Source organism: Vulpes lagopus, chromosome 6 (genome assembly GCF_018345385.1).
Source record: "Vulpes lagopus strain Blue_001 chromosome 6, ASM1834538v1, whole genome shotgun sequence".
Taxonomy (NCBI): Eukaryota; Metazoa; Chordata; class Mammalia; order Carnivora; family Canidae; genus Vulpes; species Vulpes lagopus.
In genome coordinates this window covers 46752961-46778607 of record NC_054829.1, presented here as the reverse complement: position 1 = coordinate 46778607, position 25647 = coordinate 46752961, and the positions used below count along the sequence as shown (strand labels likewise).

Genomic DNA, 25647 nt, shown 5'->3' with positions numbered 1-25647 from the left:
AATATGTGACATTTTGCATTTCTCAAAACCCACAGAATGAGAGAAACCTAGGAACACATGACAGCTAAATGCAATGTAGTATCCTAGATGAGATCCTGGAACAGAAAAAGGACATTAGATAAAAATTAAGAAAATGTGAGTAAAGAACACACTTTAATTAATGATAATGTGTCATACTGGTTCATTATTTATAACAAATGTACCATATTAATTTAACATGTAAATAATAGATAGAACTTGGGGCAGGGTATATGGGAACTCTTTGCACAATCTTTTCAATTTTCTATAAATCTAAAATTATTCCAAAAAATAAAGTTCATTGAAACACACACAGAAGAACCCCCATCTTACCCAGCATATCACTTCTGGAAATATACCCTATATAAATAAAAGCACAAGTGCTTAAAGATATATTTACAAGGATATTTATTGCAGCACTGTTTGTAAAGGCAAAAAATTAGAAATAACACAAACATCCTTTGATGAAGAGGATGGCAAAATAAATGTGGTACATTCAAAGCATGAAATAATGAATATTAAGCAACTATTAAAAAGAACAAAACTAACAGAAGCTTATCTATTGGCCCAATGACAATGATGTAGTGTTGAACAAAGAAGGTAAGTTACTGAGTAATTTTATAAAAACATATGAAAATAGAAGTTAGAGTAATTGTATTAAAAATATATAAAAATAGGGTGGGGAGATAGAAATAGGTGAAAGAGATTAGGAGGTATAAACTTCTAGTTATAAAATAAGTAAGTCACAGAGATTAAAAATACAGCATAGGGCACATAGTTGATATTTTTAATTAATTTTTTACTGAGAGAGAGAAGGTAAGTGACAGGGGGATAGGCAGAGGTAGAGGGAGAGAATCTTAAGCAGATCCTACATTGAGTGCCAAGCCCAACACAGGGCTCCCCCTCATGACTCTGAGATCATGACCTAAGCCAAAATCAAGAGTTGGACACTTAACCAATTGAGCTACCCAGGCGCTCCTAGTCAATAATATTGTAATAACACTGTATGGTGACTATACTTACTGTAGTAGCACTGAGTAATGTATGAAACTGTTGAATCGCTATGTTGCACACCTGAAACTAATATAACATTGTCACCTATACTTCAGCAATAAACAATTTAAAAATATATATGAAAATAGAAAGTATATGAAAAACTATGAAAAAGTTCTATTTTCATAGATTCTTTTTTTATTTTTTTATTTTTTTTTATTTTTTTATTTTTGGAGATTCTTTTTTTATATACTATTATTCAAAAACATATGCTAAGCCCTACATTGTGCTGAACATTATTCTAAGCTCTGGGATCACAATGCTTAACAGGGCTAACAAAATGCTCTCAGGGAGCTTATGTCTGAGCACTCTGGAAGGTGATAAGTCTCATGGATAGAAATAAAGAAGCTAGGGGGCACAGTGGGATGGTAGGGGGTGCAGTTTGAAACAGGGCAATCAGAGAAGACCTCAGTGCAAAGGTGGCAAATGAAAAAAGATCTGAAGAAGGGAAGAGCCATGGAGCCCGAAAAATACCCTAGGCAGAAGGATCTACTGGTCCCAAGGGTCTCCCATGGTACTCTGCCTGGAATGTTTGCAAACAGCAAAGAGGTCAGTGAAAGCCCATCTTTTAATTCAACTGTTGCTGCAGCAAGCAGCTTCCAGGTGGATGTCCAACCCCCCTCCTCCCAGCTGCACTGTGTCCTTTGCCTCCTGCCTCAGGGCTTCTAGGGTGCTGAGGTACAGGGAGCTGGTGGAAGATTCTAACTTGCAGGAGTTCACGCTCCATGGGGTAACTCTTGAGATTCTGGAACCAGATCCGTCAACAAGGGCCCCCGCTGCTGGTGGTGGTAAGTGAGGTGAGCAGAAGCCCTGAGGAACCACAGCGATGCAGTCTTAAGACTATCGCCAGTAGGGATCCCTGGGTGGCGCAGCGGTTTGGCGCCGCGGTTTGGCGCCGCGGTTTGGCGCCTGCCTTTGGCCCAGGGTGCGATCCTGGAGACCCGGGAACGAATCCCACGTCGGGCTCCCAGTGCATGGAGCCTGCTTCTCCCTCTGCCTGTGTCTCTGCCTCTCTCTCTCTCTCTCTCTCTCTCTGTGACTATAATAATAAATAAATAAAAATTAAAAAAAAAAAAAAAAGACTATCGCCAGTAGTGGCTTTCAGTGAGGTGCGGGTGGCTCATACAATAGCAGTGGCTTGTGAACAGCATGGGCCCAAGGGAAATTACAGGGATTACTGAGTGAGCTGGCTTTTGTTGATACCTTCAGGTCATTGAAGAAAAAAAGAGAAAAAAATGACAGATTTGGGTTAGCCACCAGTAAATTACGAAAGTCAGAGGCCTCTGTGGCACTTTTGTTGTTGTTGTTTTAAAGTTTTTTTTTAAATTAATTCATGAGAGACACAGAGAGAGAGAGAGAGGCTGAGACATAGGCAGAGGGAGAAGCAGGCTTCCCACAGGAAGCTCGATGCTGGACTGTATCCCAGGGCCCCAGGATCACGACCTGAGCCAAATGCAGACGCTCATCCCCTGAGCCACCTAGGTGTCCCAGTGGCAGTAGTTAAGGAGACGCTGATCTCCTGCAGACACAGGATAGCCTATGCTCAAATCAGGCTTAAGACTTCAGAGTAGCAGAGCTACAGAGGAGACAATGTACAGCTTCAACAGGTCTCTTATGCCAAAGTCAGGGTCCTGGTGAGAAAAAAGAGGGGCCCTGGAATGGAGACATCTAGGGTAATGAGCCTGAAAATCCTAAATTCTCAAACTTCCCTGAACCCTCTGGGCTGGGAGGAGCAGCTTCTGCCCTTTTGCCATAGGTGAAACATTTCCTCTCATAAAAACCCTGGAAGCACCAGAAGTATCCCTGGGCAGGTGTCTTCTGGGCAAGATGATGCATGTCCTCCTTAGATCTTCTCCCCATTGGAGATCTTCTCCCCCTCCTGCTCCACTGGCCCACAGATTTGCATAACCAGGGCAACGTGGCCAGTGGGGCTCAAGCAGGGCAATGTGGCTCTTGCTTCAGGACGAAACATCTAACAGAATGACCACATGGGCTTATGTATACCAGCAGGAAGTCTGAGGGCCTTACAGTATGGCAGTGGTGAAATATAAGGCTGGAGAGGAAGAAATCCAATGAAATGTGGGCACTGTTCTGGGACTTGAGACTTAATTCCTGACAAGAAAGAGACACCTGAAGATAGTCTTTCCTTCCTCCACTAAAGCGGTAAGGAAGGCATGGGAAAGGAGGTCACTGGCATCTCTGAGCAGCTCAGCGCTGGCTGTCCTCTATATGCTGGAGATGCCATATAGATGGAATTAGGCTCTCTCGTTCCAACTGGAGTGAGAAGATTCTGGTGCTGACAGTGGCAAGGTATATGTAACTATCATCATGAGAAGTGGGGCCAAATGCCTTATTTCCCAGAAATCCATGCTGATGCACAGACAGGAACTCATTTACCATGGAGTTCTCATGGGTGAAAGAGAAGAGCACCTGACAGGTGTGCTACTTAACTTGTGTTACCAGAGGAAATTAAGAGATGGCAAGCAGAAGGTTGATGTTGCCTGTCAGAATGGAAAACTCCAGGCAGCCCAGGTGGCTTGGCGGGTTTAGCGCCACCTTCAGCCCAGGGCGTGGTCCTGGGGACCCAGGATGGGGTCCGACGTCAGGCTCCCTGTATGGGGCCTGCTTCTCCCTCTGCCTGTGTCTCTGCACCTCTCTCTCTCTCGTAAATAAATAAATAAAATCTTTAAAAAAAAAAAAAAAAGAATGGAAAACTCCAGTTGCTCACCCAGTTTCTAGATCAAAGTTGGTGCATACAGCAAAGTGCTTTTGATCTATGGCCGTACTGGGGGATCCTGCAATGCCACCACAAGTATTCCTCAATCCTTTCCCAGAGGGATCTGTGGCTATTTACCAGAGTAACTGGGGAAAGGAAAAGTCTCAGACCTTTCAAGGGCTGTGGCTGGCTACAAAGTCTGAGCTGGCACTAATGTATAGGGACCCAAAATACTCTCCTGGCCCCAGGTTAGAGAAATGCCTCACAGTGGGCCTGATGGGTCCCTAGATTCACTCTGGAGGTTACTGCCTCCATGCCCAAGTGCATAATGAGGATGGATACACTTAGTTGTTCACAAAGCTTCACATTGGTTCCACGACCTGTGGAGTAAGAGCCAATATGGCCATAAGGATCAAAGAGACACCTCTGAAATTGCACACCCCCCACAACACAACACTGGTCAGTAAATCAGAAGTAAAACGACATCTCATGAGTAAATGATGGATTAGCACCATTAAAGCCTTAAAGATGCAGGGGTGGTAGTCCACATCGTATATATTCTTTCCAATCCCTATCAGTATGGAGGATCAAAAGCAGTTCACTTTTTGTGGAATGTGGGTTTTGCCTTTTCTGCCTATACCACAATCCAAGGGCTTAGAGAATGCCTGCTTTACTGGCATGGAAATCCACACAACATCAGACCAAGAGGCCCGTTTTACAGAAAGGAGACATGACAATTAGAAGATGGCCATGGAATCCACTAGTTCTATTATATACCTCATTGTCCAAGCAGTCAACCTAATAGAATGATAGAGCCTGTACTTAGGCCCTTCAGGGATATATTCACTGACCCACATGGTGCTGTGTCTTCTGTGGTTAATCCCTGGATCTGGGAACCAGGAGTGGAAATAGGATTGGACTCTCTCATCATCATGCCCAGTTATCTACTTATGGAAATCATGCTTCCAATCCTCAATAATCTCTCAAATTTGTACGGTTTTAGGTGTACCTGATTGACCAAATGTCTATTAATAGGTTAGTAGTTAAATAAACGATAGGATTTTATATTACATTCAAATGATAAAATAGTATGCAGTTGTTGAAAGAATAAAGCCAATATCTCTGTGTTAACTTGGAAAGATGTCCAAGATATGGTGTTTTAAGTGTAAAACGGAAATTACAGAATGTATATACAATATGACAGCATTTGAATCTTTTTTTTTTTTAAATGTATGTCTTTGTGCAAGCACAGAAATCCCCTGGAACAATACCTGAGAAAGAAGGGCAAAGTCAATTTCCTTTTCACTTATATTCTTCTCTACCTTCAGTTTTTTTCTTACATGAGCATATATTACTTTATCATACAAATGGTTTTTTAAAAAGATTTATGTGTCTTCCCTATATTATAAAACCAAAATAAATATTTTGAAGTTAGTTTCAGAGAGCTGTCTAACACAACACCTTTGGTGGGGAGGAAACTATTTTCATTATTTAAAAAGCTATTTAATTACTACCACCATCTCCAACCTAGAGGAAAATATTCTGCATCCCTCATGGGATTGCTGAGGAATAATTCTTTAACACATTTGGTAAAGGAAAGCTTCATTTCATATTTCCTCCAAATGCCAAGAATCCCACATTAGACCAGGCTAATGTTTTGTTTTGGGGCCAACCAGAGAAGGAAAGGGAGTGACATATGAAGTAGGAGAGTACAGGGATAGAGAGGTGCCTGAAGTTTATTTATTATAAGTTTCCTATAGACAACATGGATGGAACAGAGTATGCCAGGCTGGTCCTCTGGCCACAGACCTAGGCTGAGATCTCTTCTGGATTCCTCTTAAGACCCAGCACAGGCTAAGGATGTACATGGTGGATGGTCGATTTGTTTTGCTGACTTATAAAGTATATGAAAGATTCCAGAAAAGAAGCAATGGTACAAATGTGGTTAAAATGAAAATATACAATGTCATAGCCAAAAATTAATGCAGCAATGTACTAACAGTCACAAAATAAGTGATCTGTTTCGTTTATACACCAGTTGATAGCTTCCACTGGTTTGGAAAGTCACTTTTCATCATTTTAACAAAAAAGGAATTAAGCTCAAAGTTTTCAAACAGGCAATTCTATCCAATAGCATTTTTACTCAGTGCTTTTAAAGTTAGTAAGTAATAAAGAAGGTTAATAATTAGCAAGAACATATGCCTGTGAAAGCAAATTTGTGCCTAAGACATCAATCCTGCCAAATTAAAAGGTGAATTAAAATAGTAAAAAAAAAATTTAAGGGAAATTAAATATAAGCCTGGCCCATTAAAAAATTTTTTTCCATTCTGTATAAAAAGTACTACCTTCTAGTACAGTTTCATTATTTTATGACGATTATATGTAACACAGGTTGTTTACTTATAAATTTCATTTGCTGAAAATACTAGTAATATAACGGCCAAAAAAGAAATAGCATAATTGTATATATTATCAGTGTACATTATAAAATCATTTATTTTCTCCTCCTGTTCTGTGATATTTGATTCCACGGTCTCAGGTTTAGGAAGGATGTGTGCAGAAGCATTTAGGGCACTGACACATACTGCTATGTATGTGCTTAATCTCCCTACACACTCAGTGTCTCTACGAAGGTAATCAGCCATCAGCTGTTGATTTCTGCTTCTTTTGTTCCTGAAATATTTGTGTGGCAGCTTTATTGCTTAGCAGTTCACTACACAGCAGAAACACAATCTTTCTGTATAAACAAGCTGTGAGCTAAACCAAAAATTCTTGTAGTAAACAAAACAGCCTGTTACTATTTGCAGTTAATATGTTATCTCATAAAAATAAAATTAAACAGGTCTCCACTTGTTGAACAAATAGGGAAAGACAATGATAAGGGGGATTTGTTTGGTTTCTAGCATGGTGGGCAAGGGAATGCTCTGCTTTATCTTCCACCCTATTGATGACCAGTTCCCATAAACTCCCAATATCTATCTAGATATTAGTAATGAACATCAAAGAATCAGATCTGCCAGGCTCTAATGAGAATATCTGCATATAGTGAAAGCTCTACAGTCCAAAGGCCCGAAAATGAGTCTGTGGGCCAAACATTATCTGCAGATGTGATCTTCTTGGCCTGAAGGGTGTTCAATATTTTAAAAAATTACGTGTCAACATTTCAAAATCAAATTTCATTCTCACTAGAAGGAACCAGGGATTCTTGGAAAAGTGGCTGATTCGAGCAGGGGCAGGATGAGCCTGGTACATTTTGTGGTGACACACAGGAAAGTAGCACTCAAGGAACAGTGGCATCTATCAGGAGAAGGGACCAGGATCAAAGGAGCCTCACATGGCCAAATGTGTGACAATTTGAGAATCAAAAAGAAGAATGACAGTGATGGCTTGTAACAAGCTGAATTTAAAAAAAAAATCCATGAATTCTCTGTGATACTAAAGAATGTGTATATGAGGTGGGAGGGTGGTATACGAAGGAAAGACTTTTTAACAGGAAAACTGTAAGTAATGAATGTAGAAAGAATCTTTAAAAATAACCACTTTATAATAACTCTTATTATAACTGATTCAGGCAGAGCTCACTGGGTGAAAGTTGTAGGGTCACAGTTGTGGTCACACAATCTCAGCATATCTCTCCACAGATTATGCACTAACTATAAAAGGGAAAACTTTACTATCAGGAAATAAGGGAGACCCATCTTGATAAAGAGATCAAAGCTGAGAGCACCAATCATGGGACACACTGACACCAAGTACTTCCTACTGACAACTAGAGTGATGGACACAGCCTCACACTTGACGTGGAGACAGCCAGACGGTCTATGTTGAAGCACATTCTGAGAAACAGCTGGCCTGCACTTTTCAAAAATGCCACTGTTAAAGGAGACTAAAGAGACATGACAACTAAATGCAATGTGTGGTCATGGATTAGAACCTGGATTTAAATATACACTTGCAGTTAGGGTTATAGTTGTAGTTACAGTTATAGAAACTATTACTGGGACACTATGAGAAATCTGAGCACAGCCCGTATGTTAGATAATGGCACTGAGTCAATGATAAACCATATTGTGGAAATATATTGTGGTTACACAGAAGAATTCTAGCAGATTCATGCTGCATACTTAAGGAAATGATACAGCCAAAAAAATATGGTGGGGTGTGTATGTGTGTGTGTGTGTGAGACAGAGACAGAGACACAGAAAGAAAAATGAAGCAGAATTTTCACAACTGATTAATGAATCCAGTTAAGGGTATAGAGGTATTCATTATATTATTCTTTATACTTCTATATATTTTATAATATTATTTTTCAAAACAAAGAGTTGTGGGAAGAAAACCCAGATTTCACATAAAATTCTGATTTCTGGCTTTTTATTTTTTATTTTATTTAAATTCAATTTGCCAGGGTGCCTGAGTTGCTCAGGGGTTGAGCGTCTACCTTCAGGTGAGCTCATGATCCTGGGGTTCTGGGATCAAGTCTTGCATCAGGCTTTCTGCAGGAAGCCTGCTTCTCCCTCTGCCTATGTCTCTGCCTCTCTCTGTGTCTCTCATGAATAAATAAAATCTTAAAAAAATAAATTCAATTTGCTAGCATACATTATAACACCCAGTGCTCATCTCATCATGTGCCCCCCTTAATTGATTTCTGGCTTTTTAAGAAAAGACTCTGAGGGGTACCTGGGTGGCTCAGTTGGTTAAGCATCTGCCTTTGGCTCAGGTCACGATTCCAGGATCCTGGCATTGAGCCCCAAGGCGGGGTCTCCTCTGGGGGGAGTCTGCTTGTCCCCCTTCCCTTTGGCCCTCCCCCACTCATTCTCTCTCTCTCTCTCTCTCTCTCTCTCTCTCTCTCTCAAATGAATAAAATCTTAAAGCAAAAGATAAAAAAGACTGAAAATCTAGCACCCTGGGCTTGCATCCTGTGGGCAGAGCAGTGGCCACCTGCCTACCCTTTGAACCATGAAGTCTCCAGCCTGTCCTGTGTCCACCTCTCCATTTTGTCTTACACTCAGCCCACTGCACTCCTTTATGTCTCCACTGTGATCCCCACAGACATTTGAGTTTATAACCTCATATAAACCATAACAGAGAACGCTGAACATGGCTAACACAATTTCTACAAAGATGTTACAAATGCATTTTGACAAGCCAATTAAACAAGTTGAAGAGAAGGGACCTAGTAATGGCACCTATACTAGCAAGAGCAGGACTAAATTATTAGCAATGTCTCAATTTCCCATTGAGACTTTTATTGAGTTGTGAAATATTATTCAACTGATATTGGGGAAATATTCCTTCAATAATATTAGGGGAGCAGAAGCCATTAAAAATTATGCAATCTCTAATTAGAGTCTAGGGCTAGGGAGCATTTCCATGGTACTCTGTCAGCATTCGGTAGAATGAGCTCTGACAAAAGAACACATGGAATTAAGCACTTAACATGCACTTTGGCTAACAGGGACCCTTGACAGTTGTACTTGCCAGAGCACCTTATCATCCCTGGGATGCTAACTTGCCAGCAAAATTTCTGGCCTGATATTTTACAGCAGTGAACCTCTAGGAACAGATCATGTGAAGTGCTTCACGACCAGTGCCCACCTTTCTGCCTTCTCACCAATGTGTCTTTCTCTCCTATGCTACTGTCTTTTTTTTTTTTTTTTTTTTTACTTTTTTGACCCTCCACTTTCCTGCCCTTGTATCGTTAAGCTTGCCTGACCATGTTAGATATTTGCTCAAGAGCACTCTTTTTCCCCTCAGCAAAAAGTCAGTGTAGCAATGCCAAACACACATAAATCAAGGCAGTTGGGTGAGCCTTCTAAGCTGCACTGGAGCTTTCCCAAGGTCATCCAACAGCTCTGAGCTGATCAGAAACTGCATTTCTTAACTGTGGCCCCTGTGCCCATGCAGTACCAAAGCCCTATAGCCTCCCTGGAAGATTACTGAAAGTGAGGAAGCAATAGGAAAAAAAAAAAGTGTAGGGTTGGGGGAATGCTTTGAACATTCGATAGGTTATTACTATTCATGATTGATTGAAATCAAATGAAAGCATGTTTCTGGCACACAGAATACACTAAACATTCTCATCTTCCCAACCCCATGGGCTTCCCCCACCCCATATTTACCCCCAAGGGAGTCTTTTTACGCATTTTTTTCCTGATCACCTCATAATGAAATTTTTAATTCTACAAATATACTGTACATGTGTATATGTGGTATATGTAATCTGTGCTTTATAGGGTAGAAGTTACACTCCCCTCACCCATTCCCAAAAACCAATTTTCATCCTCTTGAGGGTGATACTGTTCTCATGAAGAAGGCATGTGTTATAATGTTTAGAGTAAAGTTGTAAATGGCCATTTTCCCCCATGCTCATTCTCATCTTTGTTGGTGGCAAACCCTAACTTTAACAGTTGAAAATAATCCACAGGGTTAAGGAACAAGAGTTGGAAAGAATTGTTGTTACTGTAAGAATCTGTGCCCCAGGCTCCCTAAAAGCCATGAGATCCACAGTGAAGGCCCTGTTGGAATAAAAGCAGGATGGAGCCTGAGGACAATCACTGAGAGACTCTAGAGTTGTGGTGCTGGGTATAACAGGATGGTTCTGATGTGTGGGAGCAGCAAGGCATGGACATGGGGACAGAAAAATCTGGGTCTGCGTTCCCATTTACTATAACCAGGAGGCCATGGCGAATCATTAATCATCCTGAATCCATATATGAAATAACAATACGCACCTCCTGAGGTTGTGATAAGTATAATTTGTGCATCCTCAGTAATGATACTTGGCAACTTTGCCCAAGTCTACTGATTCCTTCTGCTTGCTTGTATCTTGTTTTCTTGTCTTCTGGAGGCGAACTATTTCAATGTCCTAGCTGCTGCTTTCAGCGCTCGACTGATGTTCATCTAGTCTACTCTAAGGTCCCCATACCATTTGCCACACTGCTGAAGGTCTGCCCAGGTACCTCATAGTGGCACTGTCCGGTCTGGTCCTTTACCTCAACTCCTCCGTGAGCATCTACTCATCCAACCACTGCTGTTGGAATTCTTTGCTTTCTCCTCCAACTATTCTACCCTTTTCATTCCATAGAGAGAAGGGTTAGCATAAAGGCTGGGCAACTTTAGTAATAAAGTCAGCTTACATTTGTTTTGAACCACATAGCCCTTCCCTTGCTGGACATATAGAGAGTCCCTAGAAATTGGGTTGGGTTCAGTTAAGCCATCTGCTTTATGCAGAGCCAGTATTCACTTCTCACCATAGGCCCTGTGATGACTCCAGCCTATCACGCCAGACTTCTTGATGTAAGGTGATTTTCTTGCAGGAATTTTGTCTGTGTAACCTAGCTTCTGTCATGACTGCTCCACTTCCCATCCAAAATATCTTTATATGCTTGAACCCTAGTTATGGAAAGGGGTTGAATTTTTCCTCTAGGGTTCATGGGCCATATGCAAATCAGAAGATGTAACACATCCAGGGAGAAGAAATTCTATACCACAGCTTGGAGATAACTGTGGGTCCTGTTACATAAAGATTAAGGACAGTGTATATGAAGAACCTAGCAATATTCCAGTTAAAATAATTGATCTTTTATTACACTATTATAGCTATTTTTGGCCATGGTCCAGGTTAGTAACCCAATTCCTGTCATGGCTCCAGGAATTCTCTCCCTCCAAAAGTATCAAATTTTCTCTCTACTGGATTCATACCATTAGCATATAAATATACTGATTCACCCATATTAAAAACAACAAAAAAGCTCTCTCTTGATCCTACATCCTTCCATTTCTCAGTTTCCTTTTGTAATCCAATTCCTCAAAAGAGTTGCCCGAATCACCACCCCCACTTTGTTTTTCTTGTCCTCTCTGATGAGTCCTCTCTGATGAGTCCTCTCTGATGAAGCTTTCATTCCTACCACTCCACCTAACAGCTCTTGGAGATCTCAAATGACCCTTGTATCTTCAAAGCCAATGGCTAATTTGAAGTCTGCACTAATCATGACTTTTGACACTGTTGACCATCCCCTCATTCTTTTTTTTTTTAAGTTTTTATTTGAATTTCAGTTAATATACAGTGTAATATTAATCTCAGGTATACAACTGAGTGATTCAACACTTTCATACAACACTGGTTGCTCATCACAAGTGTACCCTTTAATCCTCATCACCTGTTTCAACCATCCCCCCACCCACTCCTCCTCTGGTCACCATCAGTTGGTTTCTGGAGTTTCTTGGTTTGCCTCTCTCTTTTTCTTCCTTATGATAATTTGTTTTGTTTCTTAAATTCCAAGTATGAGGGAAATCATGTGGTACATCTTTTTCTGATGGACTTAGTTTGCTGAGTGTGATACTCTCTAGCTCCATCCACATCATTGCAAATGGCAAGGTTTCATTCTTACCATCCCCTCATTCTTGGAACATTTTCTTCACTGAGATTTTCAGAGCATTGCTCTTGGGATTTTCCTACCTCAATGATCACTCCCTTTTTCTTCTCCTTTGTTGCTTTCTCCTCTTCTTCCTGACCTCCAAATATTGGAGCTCCAGAGTTCAATCTTTGGTATCTGTCTCTCCATTTGCTAGGGGAACCCAGTTCTCAGGGCCATAGATGCCACTGTTATGCTAATGTCTCCCAGTTTTACATCTCTAACCTGGACTTCCTCCCAAATGCCAGATTTGTGAACTTAAATGCCTACCTACCTGTCTCCTTAGATTTGCATCTCAAATTTAGCATATCCAAAATAGAATTCCTGATTTCCTTTTCCCCAAATTTGTACCTGGGTCTCCCTCTCACAATGCATGATCTGATTTCATTGTTCTTGTAGTTACTAAAGTCATGAACACTGGAGTCCTTCTTGATTCCTCATCCAACCATCAGATTCTTATGCACACTTCTCTCAGAATCAATCTTGTATCTGACGACCTCTGCCACTACCACTCTAACCCAAATCCCATCACCTCCATACCTGGATTGCTCCAATAGTCGTTTTTGTTTTGTTTTTAGGTTTTATTTATTATGAGAGAGAGAGAGAGAGAGAGAGAGAGAGAGAATGAGAGAAACACATGCAGGGAGAGGCAGAGGGAGAGGGAGATGCAGACTTCCTGCTGAACAGAGAGCCTGACATGGGGCTCCACACAGGGACTCCAGAATCTTGACCTGAGCCAAAGGTAGGCGCTTAACGGACTGAGCCACCCATGCACCCCTCTCCAATAATCTTCTAACTGATCTTCTTGCTCATGGAGCTGGAGCAACAAGAAGCTAGAGGAATCCTTCTAGAATGTATGTCATGCTAAGGCACCCCTCTGCTCAAAATCCTCTGATGGCTCCCATCTCATTCAAAGTAAAATCCATGAGTCCTACTGAGGCACACAAGACCCTCGTGTCTGATCCCTTACTCTTCTAACTTCATCTCCTATGACCCTTGTCCTTGCTTACTGTGTGGTAGATGCACTGATCTCTTTGTTTCTCCTAGAACACACCAGAACATGCCTAATACACATCACTTGATCCTGCCTGTGGCCTTCGTACTCACTCGTCCTTCTGCCTGGAATGCCCGCATCACTCATCTCTTCCCATTTCCTTCTGGTATCTCTTCAAATGTCATTCATCAGAAAGGCTTTTCCTAACCCCTCTCTATAAAAAAGCCCCTTCATCACTGTTTACCCCTTTATCCTACTTTATATTTCACTACTTGACATTTAATTATTTGTCTACTGTCAGTACTTGGAGGGCAGGGGCCATGAGCATTCTCTGCTACAAACAGGGGTTCTGTAAAAAGTTCCCAGATGAACACATGCCAACTCTCTTATGCACAGGTGTCTCATAAAAAATGATGACTGAAAATATTGAATTCTTTCCCCCCCCCCCATTGGAAAGTGACTGAGAAAATGTAGGATAGCTGCTTTGAGCTCAGTATTGCAGTATAATTTTATTACTGTCACTAAATGGTACTTAATTTAGAGTATGTCCTTAGAGTATGAGCTGACTGATTATAACTGCTACAATTGTTTATATTTTTAAAAGACTAACTATGTAAGTGGGAAAAAATAAGATTCAGAATTAAACATTAAATGGTTGATTGCAATAAGATCTCTTGGTGAACAGTGAATTATAATTCGTTTAAAAATCAGCTTAGGGGGACACCTGAGTGGCTCAGCAGTTAAGCATGTGCCTTCAGCTCAGGGTATGATCCTGAAGTTCCAGGATCGAGTCCTACATCAGGCTCCCTGCATGGAACCTGCTTCTTCCTCTGCCTGTGTCTCTGCCTCTTTCTCTCTCTCTCTCTCAAATAAATAAATAAAATCTCAAAAAATAAAATAAAATAAAAAGCAGCTTAGGGACGTCTGAGTGGCTCAGTTGGTTAAGGTTCTGCCTTCAGCTCAGGTCATGATACCAGGGTCCTGGGATTGAGTTCACAAAGCGGGGAGCCTGTTTCTCCCTCTCCTTCTGCCTGCCACACTATCTCTTTCTGTGTCAAATAAATAAATAAAATCTTAATAAAAATAAAAAGCAGTTTATTTGGGGGTACCTGGGTAGCCCAATTAGTTGAGGATCTGACTCTTGGTTTGGGCTTAGGTGGTGATCTTGGGGTTGTAGAATTGAGCCCACTGTTGGGCTCCATGCTCAGCATGGAGTCTGCTTGGGACTCTCCCCCTGCACTGTCCCCCCTCACTCTTTCTCTCTAAAAGTAAATAAATGTTTTCTAAAAAGTTTAATAGTAAAAAGACTAAATTTGTCTCATAAAAAGGTGTCATAAAAAAGGTACCTTTTTTATAAATGGTACAAAATAATGTTATTTGAAAAGTTTCAAATTTTCCGAAAAAAATGTTTTCTAGAACTATTAGCAAAATCAGTTTTTGGATAATATTCATCACCCTCAAAAGCATTTACCAATGGATGGTTACATCCTCATATATGTTTCCATACCAAAAATGGGAAGCATTGTAGGTATGCTGCCTTGAAAATTATGCAACTGACTGCTAGATGATTCGTTCCTGTGATCTTATCTGCTTCAGAGGAAGAGGAAACAACCATAATTTTTTTAAGAGTCCAATAGTCCCAACTATTGGGAGTTGCTCTAAATTGTAAAATAAACAGTTTTAAAAACACACAAGGAATTCTCTGAGGATGGATAGAAGCCAAATTCTATTACAAATCTGAGGACCATTCAGTTCTTTTGTCACGCAAGTGTTTCACTGTCTCAGCCACAGACTCTATAAGCAGGACAGCACCTGACCTGTGGAATCTTTTTGTTCCCAGACACAGTGCTAACTTTCAGGCCATTTAGGTTGCACAAAGTAAACAAGGCGACCATTTTCATCAGCAGACAGCGAAATGAGAAAAATAATGGTACACATACACAGACATACACATAATCACACACATTATTCACCCACTACAGAAAAGTAGCTACACAGATGTTATTTGTAGTTGTCAGGAAGACTGTGCTTCTGTCTAAAATTGTGTCTTGGGCAGCCCAGGTGGCTCAGCGGTTGGGCACTGCCTTTGGCCCGGTGTGTGATCCTGGAGTCTCGGGATAGAGTCCCACATTGGGCTCCCTACATGGAGCCCGCTTCTCCCTCTGCCTATGTCTCTGTGCCTCTCTCTCTCTCTCTCTCTCTCTCTCTCAATGCATCTCTCATGAATAAATAAATAAAACCTTTAAAAAAATAATAAAATTGTTTTTCCTTTTTTAAAAAAATATTAAAATGTCCTTTATTTTATGAAATGATGGTGAGGGTAGTTGGTTTTTTAAAAATACTGACAACACTATCCCAATTTGCAAAATAATAATAATAATAATAATAATAATAATAATAATTTTACAGATCCAAGAAACCCAAAAGTCTACATGGGAAATTATATATATACACATACACACACACACACACGTGTGTGTGTGTATGTGTGTGTATGTGTATAATCAAATATTATTTAGCCATAAAAAGAAGAAAATCCTGCCATTTTCAAAGACATAGACTTTGAGGGCACTATGCTAAGTGAAATAGGTCCGAGAAAGACAAATACTGGAAGTTTTCACTTATACATGGAATCTAAAAAAGCTGAACTCATAAAAATAGAGGGCAGAATGGCAGTTGGCAGGGACTGAAGGGTGGGGAGATTGAGTACAAACTTCCAGGTAAAAGATGACAAAGTTCCAAGTGATCTAATGTACACATGATGACTACAGTTAACAATACATATTATATACCTGAAAGTGGCTAAGAGAATATATCTTAAATGCTCTAACTACCAAAAAAATGTGGGGTGATGGAGGTGTTAGCTACCTTATTGTGGTAATCGTTTTATAATACATATGTGTAACAAATAGCATACTGTATGCCTTAAATTTACACAGTGTTACATGTCACTTAGTAAATCGGGGGGGGGGGGGTTGTGGAGAAGAAAAAAAATCCAGAAGTCTACAAATGACAACTGTCTAATTAGAAAAATTTTGGCTGTCTTCTTGCTTTGCAGGAGAAAGCCAAACTCCTTAGCCTGGAATTCAAAGCCTTCCACACCTGGTCTTAATCTACGTGTCTTCTTTTTTACCGTAATAGGAGCGGTCAGGGGGTCAGCCCCTGCTGGTCCCCACGTGCTTTGGCTAATGTTACTGAGGTAACCTTCAGCCTCAATCTTCCTAGGTCCTGACCTTAGCAGGGGTCATTAAAAGCACAGCTCTACAAGAAGTGTGCCAGTATAGTGCCAAGAACTCAAACTCACTGAGCAGCAAACTTCCCCGGGGCCCACACTCCTGTGCTTTGTTCACAATTTAGGATTCCTCTTCCCACAGGCCACTGGAACTCTCCCTTGAATTCCAGCTCAGATGTGGGCCCTAAAACATCTGCCTAGATCTCCTCAGTTTCCTGTTCTCCAGGACTACAACACGTCCCCTGGAGTCAAGCGCCAGACCCCAAAGGCCACCTGGGACCAAGGTATAGCTTTGTGCAAAGCGTCACTTATCCCAGGCCACACCTACATTCAGGAAATTCCTCACACTGCCTTCTACTGAATCCTGGCTTCCTTTCCTTCTCTTCCTGGCCCATTAGCACCCAGCAGGCAATCTTGGCTAAGACTTTAGGGTTATAACCTGTATTCCCTCAATATATTGCTTTCTACTTATGCACCTTTTCCGAGGAGAAACTGCCCTGAATGCCTTCTCATTCCATGCCTTCCTAAACACTTCGAAGTCTAGTTCAAATGTGCCTCTTAAACACTTTTATTTAGAGGGTTCTTGTCAGGAATGGAGACATAGGAATCCAGTTTATCAGGAGTGACAGCCAAGAAGAAATTTATCTTACTTCCCTTCCATGAGTTAACCATCTGAAATTTATTTTATACTTTCATATAAACATTGTTTTAGGGGCACCTGGGTGGCTCAGTTGGTTGAGCATCAGACTCTTGGTTTTGGTTCAGGTCACAATTTCAGCATCATGAGATCAACGAGGTTGACCTAATGCTGAGCACGGAGCTGGCTTGGCACTCAGCGGGGAGTCTGCTTGAGATTCTCTCTCCCTCTCCTGCCCCTCCCCCTGCTCACGTGCTCACTTGCTCACCCTCTCTCTAAAATAAATAAAACCTTTTTAAAAAACATTGTTTTAGACACAATGAGGCTCTATACACTTTACTGAAAAATTACATGGAGAAAATGTGACTTCATTTAAGAAACTTTCAATTCACTATTTCAGCAAATATTTAAGTACCCGGTAAATGTTGGGAACATCACAGCATGCTGAAAAGTTAGGGCTTTGAAGGACACACACTAATAGTCATCTAGTCCCATCACCTCATATAGATTGGGGGAGTCTACCTCTGTGCACTTCATTTTGAAGAATGGGGTGCTCTGTGCCTTGTAATCAGGCTCCTGTGCACACAACTCCTCTAGATAGCATCAATAAGAGAACACATCTGACTTCTTAATTCATTGGCAACAACCACCCTAAGAGCTTATTTTGTTAACATTTTTTTTCAATCTACAGTAACATTTATTGGAGGCCTACTATGTGCTTAGTAATCCATACAGAGACACAGAGGTCCCCATCCGGAAGCAGCTCAATTAATTCAGAGGGCTACACTTGTAAACCCAGTATTGAAGAGGGTTGAGAGGCATTCATAGGTGACCTTCAGAATCAGAAAAAGTATCTCTCCACTAGGAACAGACTGTCTTTTCTTTGGAGTAAATGAATCTTTTGAAACTAAGTTATCACCTTCTCCTCTAGGGAAAGCCTGAGAAAGTAAAAAACACAGATCAGCCCAAAAGAAAAGGTGAGAACCTGTCCCTGTAGTCGGGGTAAAGGAAGAGCAGTCCAGGGCATGGGCTGGGCAAACACTGCCAGTCTCACCCTTTCCTAGGGGAGACCCTATCGGAGTGGGAGTAGGGGAACCTTGGAAGTGTCTTCTCAGAGTAGATAACATCCTGCTAGTAGAGAACATCCCAAACGCAGAGAGAGAGGTTTCCCATTACCCACCCATTTAAATTTACCCAAAGCCTGCTAATTGACACCAGGATCCTTATTCAGAGATTACTCCACACACTCAAGCCATGGGCAAGAGAGACTTTTAGAGACACCTGGAGAAAACAGAGGCAAGGATAAGTGAAAATCTCCTGGATGTTCCCCTTACCTCCCCCACCAGTTTGCTCTTTGCTTGTCATATAGTCGGTTGGTAATATGGGTCCCAATATAGAGGCCTCAACTGTCTGAGACTCACTGGGTTCATACGTGTCACACTCTATGTTGGGATTTGGGTTTCCTCTTCACAGAAATTCAGAAAAGCAGCCTCTTTCTATTACAGGAAAAAAATATTTTCAGGTTGTAATAAACAACTTTTTCCACCGCTTCTGATTTCATGGTCTTCTAGGGTCAACAAACATTTTAAAAGTGATCATTATGTTTCTTTAAGACAAATCTTTTTGGGGTGCCTGGGTGGCTTAGTTAAGTGTCTGCCTTCGACTCAGGTCATGATCCCAGAGTCCTGGGATTGAGCCCCACTTTGGGGCTCCTTGCTTAGTGGGGAGTCTGCTTCTCCCTCTCCCCCTGCTTGTGCTGTGTGTCAAATCAATAAGTAAAAAATCTCTCTAAAAAATATTTTTTTCGGGCAATCCAGGTGGTTCAGCACCACCTTTTGCCCAGGGTGTGATCCTGGAGACCCGGGATGGAGTCCCACGTCAGGCTCCCTGCATGGAGCCTGCTTCTCCCTGTGTCTTTGCCTCTGTCTCTGTCTCTGTGTGTGTGTGTCTCATGAAAAAATAAATAAAATATTTTAAAAATATTTTTTTTTTCTAGAGGAAGGACATTATGATGTTCAGCAGCAGATAAATGTAAAGCGTAAAGAAAACCCGACAGCTTCCTAGCAGTTTGAAAACAGGTGAATGATTAATTATCTTCAGGGACTGAGAATGTTAACAGGAGATGGCCTGAAAGTCTAAAACTCACGAATGCTAAGTTCGTGGGTTTGTGGGGTTGTGGTAAGCTTCTGCAGTATCAAAGTTGATGGCTCCTGAAGTACCAGGTCTGCAGCCAACATGGGAAAGAAGCTATGGGGAAGAAAAACGAAACGTCCCACAAGCATCTCCATCTTTCCCTGCACTGGTGTCCCTGCTTTCTAGCTCGTTACGTAATTGGGGACCTGTCCACGGACGTCCTACCTGTGTGCATGAGGACAGCAGCCCGTGCAGGAAAGAGATGTCAACACACTCATGGAACATCACGGCAGTCAGTTCAACGTCTTTAGTCCCTGGAGATTCACTTTAAAGAACCCATTACCTGGAGCATGCGGATTTCTCGAAGGGCGATTTTCTTTATGACAGGGTCATCTTCCGCTTCCAGAAATCTCTTGATGGCTACGATCTGACCCGTGTCCCTGTTTCTGCATTTGAACACAACTCCATAGGATCCTTCGCCGATTTTCCCGATTTTTTCATACTTCTCCATCGTAGAGGACCAAACCGTAAACCGGATGGATCTTCACATGGTCTGAACACGTCGCTCAGGAAGCACCGGCGCGGACGGCCCTGGAGCCGCGCTCGACCCGGCCCGGAGGAGCCCCGGGGGGGGGGGGGGGGGCGCTATGAGGCGGGACCGCGGGGTCCTTACGGCTCGCCCCGCCGTGCCGGGCTCGCTGCCCTCGACCCGGTCCTGGCGTCCCGGCACACAGCCTGCAAGTCAGAACACGACCCGAGCTGTACGGTCATCGGTCTGCGGGGAGGTCAGAGCTCCCGCGATCTGGGACACCGGAGCCGGCTGCGGCCTGGGAAGGCTCCGGGCTTCCCCGGTTCTGAGGTCCCCGCGGGGGCGGGGCAGGGGCGGCGGGGAGCCCGGCGGGGAGCGGGGCCGCGCAGTCCCCCCCCCCGCGGGCCCGGCCGCCCCCGCCCTCCGCGCCCTCCGCGCCCCTGGAGCCGCGCACCTGGCGGCGGGGCCCGCAGCCCCGGCCCGCGCCTCCCCAGCCCGGGACTCACGCCCCCGCCCCGCCGCCGCCGCCGCCGCCCCCGCGGGCCGGGCCGGCCTGGGCCCCGGTGTCCGCCTCCGGGCGGGGCCGCCCGCGCCACGAGCGCCCCGCAGCCCCCCGCGCTCTAACTCGCCCGCGCGCCCCGCGACCTGCGGCCTCCCCGGTCTGCCGCGCTGGCCGCGAACGCCTGGAGGGCTGGAGGGCTGGAGGGCGAGCTCCTGTGTCTGTCTGTCTGTCCACCCCCGCGCCGTAGCCTCCGGTCGCAGCCCGCCGAAGGAGGGGCGCCCGGGCTCCGGGGTGAGGGCCGCCTTGGGGCCCTGGGACCGAGCCCTGCAGGGCTCCCGGCAGGGAGCCTGCTGCTCTGCCTGTGCCTCCGCCTCTCTCTGTGTATCTCTCATGGATAAATACATTAAATCTTAAAAAAAAAAAAAAAAAAAAGAATGATGAATGAGCGAAAGGTAGAGAGAGGGAGGTATGATGACTGAAGCTGGTTCAAGTCAACACTTCCTTCCATTTGCTTGGGGATCCATCACCACTGACTTCCTACATAGCTGGGCTTTCTGATGTGGAGATGCAGATTTACAGAGCCCACCTTGCTTTAGTGTTTGTTTTTTTCCTTAAGAAATCTCTATGCCCAATGTGGGACTCCAACTCAGGACCCTGAAATGAAGAGTCAGTGCTCTACCCACTGAGCCAGATGGATGTTCTTTTAGGTTCCTTATTCTCATCCTTCTCCCAACTGGCTCCCATTCACTCAGGTCACAGCACAACGGTGGGAAGTTCATGGACCTGGGGAAATCATGAAATAGTTTGCTACTAGGCAGATTGCCACCGTGCCTTACCACCGATCCCATGCAGTATGCCCAGCCCTGAGATGGGTGGTTTACCCCAGAAGTGATACCTGAGGAGAGAAAAGTGTCACACTGTCTATGAAACAGGAACCAATCCCGCACCAAGCAGCATGCCCCTAAAGGTGAATCTGGTTAGGGTTCAGGAAGGAGCCGGAGCTCTGAGGAGAGGAATGGGTGGCCGCCTTGACCACGGAGTAGCATATAGATGGGGTCTTGGGATGAGCTACAGGTGGTCTGTGAACCTCCTAGAAATTGTTTGCAAATGGCAACCACTGATTGTCTCTGTAGTTTTGCCTTTTCCAGAATGGCATATAAGTGTCACCTTTTGAGGCTAACGAACCTTCTTTTACTTAACATAATGCGTTTGAGATTCATCTATGTAGTTGCATTTATAAGTAGTTCATTCATGTTTATTGCTGAGTAGTATTCCATTGTATGGATAAACCAGGCTGTTTATTCCCAGTTGAAGAATATTTGAGTTGTTTCTAGTTTTGTGATTATGAATCAGGCCCCTGTGAACATTATGCATGGTCTTTTGTGTGAACATTTGTTTTCCTTTCTCTTGGGAAAATAATACTTAGGAGGAGTACTGCTGCGTCACAGGATAAGTGTATGTTATTGTAAGTAATTGCCAGAATGTTTTCCAAAGTGACTGTGCCATTTAACATCCTGCCAGCCATGTTCCAATTACTCTGCATCTTTGCCAGCATTTGGTATTCAGGTCTTTTGATTTTAGCCAGTCTAATAGGTAAGTAATTGTCTGTGTGTGTGTGTGTGTGTGTGTGTGTAAGATTTTATTTATTTATTCATGAGAGATACAGAGAGAGAGAGGCAGAGACATAGGCAGAGGGATAAGCAAGGGGGACTCATGACGTGGGACTCATCCCAGAACCCCAGGATCATGACCTGAGCCAAAGGCAGGCGCTCAACCACTGAGCCACCCAGGCTTATCCCATGTCATTCTTAATGTTAGTAATTTGATTTTTCCCCCTTCTTTCTCTTTATCAGTTTGACTAAGTTTTATCAATTTTATTGATCTTTTAAAAGAAACAACTTTCGATTTAGTTGATTTTTCTCTATGATTTTTATGTTTTTCAATTTCATTGATTTCATCTCTATTATTTTTTCTTTCCGCTTGCTTTGCTTTTAGCTGCTTTTTCTAGTTTTTTCTAAGATGGAGACTTAGACTCCTAATTTTAGATATTTCTTCTTGATAATATAAGCCTTTGACGCCATACATTTTCCTCTAAGCACTACTTTAAGTGCATCCCAGAAATTTTAATATGTTGCATTTTCATTTTCATTCATCTCAAAGTATTTTCCAGTTTATCTTGTGACTTCCTGTTTGACCCGTGGTTTATTTTGAAGTGTGTTGTTCAGTTTCCAACTACTTGGGGGCTTTCGAGGTATTTTTTTATTACTTATTTCTCGCTTAATTCCATTGTTTTCAGAGAAATCTCTTTGTATGACTTACATTCTTTGAAATGTGTTAAGATTTGTTTTATGGCCCAGCAACTGATCTATGTTGGTGAAGATTTCTTTCTAACAGTTAAAAAAATTATTTTTAAGTGATATGGCAAAGTCAGTGTGACTTTCTCCAGAGCTGCCTTGTATGAAGTTCATACGAGGTTGCAGTTAGTCTGGAAAATTAACTTTATGAACTCTACAAGGTTCAGTACCCAAGGAGCCTGGAGTTGAGCCAAGCCAAGCCCAGTGGTAGTTAAAGTGGGGAGCAAGTGTACCATTTATTTACGTCTAAGTAGGCAGTGAACCAGAAAGCCAGCCAGTCACACTGGCAGCTGCACCAGTTGTTTTGTTTGGAGGAAGTTGGAGCAAAATATTAGAGGATAACTTTGCAAGGGAGACAAACAGTTGATGTCACCATTTAGCACCAGAGAGGATACTGTGGCCTCTCAACTGTCAAATCACAGGCAGTGCTTTTGATTGGCAGGACTGAAACTTGTTGTGGGTTTTGTTGTTGTTGTTGTTGTTGTTGTTTTTTAAAAGATTTTATTTATTTATGCATGAGAGACACAGAGAGAGTCAAAGACACAGGCAGAGGGACAAGCAGGCTCCCTGTGGGGAGCCTAATGTGGACTTATCGGAGGACCCAGGATCATGACCTGAGCTGAAGGCAGACACTCAACCACTGAGCCACCCAGGTGCCCCTGAAACTCATTTTGGTAACCGAGAATGATAACTCCTGGGAAGTATAGTTCTTGGGAGCTAAGACATAGTCTGATATGTGGGCTCTTTTTCTCAAGCAAGAGCAAAGAACAGTGATACAACATTGTCTTTTTCTACTAACAGTGACCTTTTATTTGTGGCTCTGCATAATTAGAATCCTTCAGCGTCCCTGGATTACAGAAACAGTCCTGAGGTATTTTAATCACTGAAGGAAGCAATAAACATTCTGTAGAGCTATAACACATGGTAAGAGAAAGAGCCTGAGATCTGGAGTCAGAAGACTAGGATTTCTACCTTCTTACTAGTGTTTGATACTGTGCAAGATAACTACTATTGCCAAAACAACAATAGCAACAACTAGTGTGTACTTCGTGGCAGGCATTATGTGAAGACATTCATGAAGACATTATTTTCTATGTGAGCCTCACAATAGCCCTGGGCGATGGGCACCAATGTTATCGCGAGGAAGGGGAGTTTTAGAATGGGGAAATCATTTTTTTTTTAATTTTTTAATTTTTAATTTTTTTAATAATAAATTTATTTTTTATTGGTGTTCAATTTGCCAACATACAGAATAACACCCATTGCTTATCCCGTCAAGTGCCCCCCTCAGTGCCCGTCACCCATTCACCCCCACCCCCCACCCTCCTCCCATTCCACCACCCCTAGTTCATTTCCCAGAGTTAGAAGTCTTCATGTTCTGTCTCCCTTTCTGATATTTCCCATCCATTTCTTCTCCCTTCCCTTCTATTCCCTTTCACTATTATTTATATTCCCCAAATGAATGAGACCATATAATGTTTGTCCTTCTCCGATTGGGCAAGTCATTTAAAAAAAAAAAGATTTTATTTATTTATCCATGAGAGACACAGAGAGGCACAGACATAGGCAGAGAGAGAAACAGGCTTCCCTAGGGGAGCCTGATGCGGGACTTGATCTCAGGACCCCGGGATCACAACCTGAGCCAAAGGCAGAGACTAGAATGGGTAAGTCATTTGTCTAAGGACACACAGCTAGTGAGTTGCAAAGCAGGGATGGGAATGTAGGCAGTGAGTCCAGAACCTTTGCTCCTAACTGTTTTGCTAAAACTACCTAACGTGTAGGGGTGGTTGTCAGGATTTTGAATGAAGGTGTGGGACACTGGGAGTTGACCTACAATGCACAATGTAATGCCCTTTTTTAAAGCTGCCTGGAAGAAGAGTCTTGTCCACATGCTTCTTTCTCACAATAACCCAGCAACTTCCTCTGTGTGCAGCTCCGACACTCTGGGGAACTAACCTCCCCAGGCTTGGGCAGGATACTGACACCTCATCTGCGCGCTGAATACAGGGCAATGCTGGAAGCTTTTCTTTTCTCCCCCCAGTTATATTTCCTTAAGGAAAAGGAAGTTGAGTCATTGTGATCTTAAGATGATACTATACAGCTGCTTGAGGAAATACTTGAATTTACTTTCCCTGCTTTAAGTGAATTTGGAAAGGAAATCATTTTGTGGACACACACAAAAAATAGCTAATACTACCATTTAGGGACACTTAGGTTTCCAGCTCAATAACCACACTATCTCAAATCCTTATAACACTCCTACACGGTTGGATATATTAACTGGTTGGAATTATTAGCAGCCCCATTTTATAAAAGACACAGCTAAGGCTCTGAGAGTTTGGTCACAGTAGACAAGCCATCCAGCTATCCAGGGCAAAAGAAAGGCAGGTTTCAAGCCCAATCCCACTTATTTCCAAAGCGCAAACTCTGGAGGTGCTACATGGAATAGTGACAACTAAGAACATTTGTGAACAGCCTAAAGAGACAAATCACTGCGAACCATTATAAAACCAGGCATGTAAGTAACTTTTCCCCTTATCCGGAGACTGGTGAATTAATGTAAATATTTGAAAATAAATGTAAAATAAGGGCCTATCATCCTTGACTTTTTGTGAGCCTAGCCAACAGTGAAATAAAGTGTTTTCATCCCTAATTAACATACCCTTAGTTGTTCTATACTTTTTCTCTTTAAATACTTATTGCAGGGGCACCTGGGAGGCTTAGTAGGTTAAGCATTCAATTCTTGATTTTGGCTCAGGTCATGATCTCAGGATCCTGAGATCTAGCCTCGAGGAGGGCTCTATCCTCAGCGTGGAGTCCGTCAGCTTGGGATTCTCTCATTCTCTCCCTCTCCCCCTCCTGCCATCACACGTGCTTTCTTTCACTCTCAAAAAAAAAAAAAAAAAAAAAACAAACCCTGCATTTTACATATGGCAAGCCATCCTTTTAAAGCACCTCTTCTAAAAGCTTTCTTTGTTCCTGAATCTCCTTTAAAAACTTAAACGTCTTTTTGCATTTCCAGATTTTAAAGCAACCACCCAGTACTTTTGCCCTTGAACCCA

The 25647-nt window shown here is 42.6% G+C and overlaps 1 protein-coding gene across 3 annotated transcripts in view; it reads right to left on the bottom strand.

Annotated features, from left to right (window-relative positions):
• Nucleotides 1-20615, bottom strand: part of CDKL1 (cyclin dependent kinase like 1) — a 56417-nt gene extending 35802 nt beyond the window's left edge. Inside the window, exons 1-2 of one of the 3 annotated variants that reach the window (XM_041757737.1) lie at nucleotides 20375-20615; nucleotides 19544-19935 (exon numbers count right to left, since the gene is read on the bottom strand). In XM_041757737.1, coding sequence (XP_041613671.1) covers nucleotides 19544-19711 — 168 coding nt within the window. In that variant the 5' untranslated portion in view covers nucleotides 19712-19935; nucleotides 20375-20615. Of the gene's footprint in view, nucleotides 1-19425; nucleotides 20155-20374 lie in introns of those variants that run through there. The other 2 variants (XM_041757736.1, XM_041757738.1) reach the window with 2 other exon arrangements.
• Between the last annotated feature and the right edge of the window lie 5032 nt (nucleotides 20616-25647).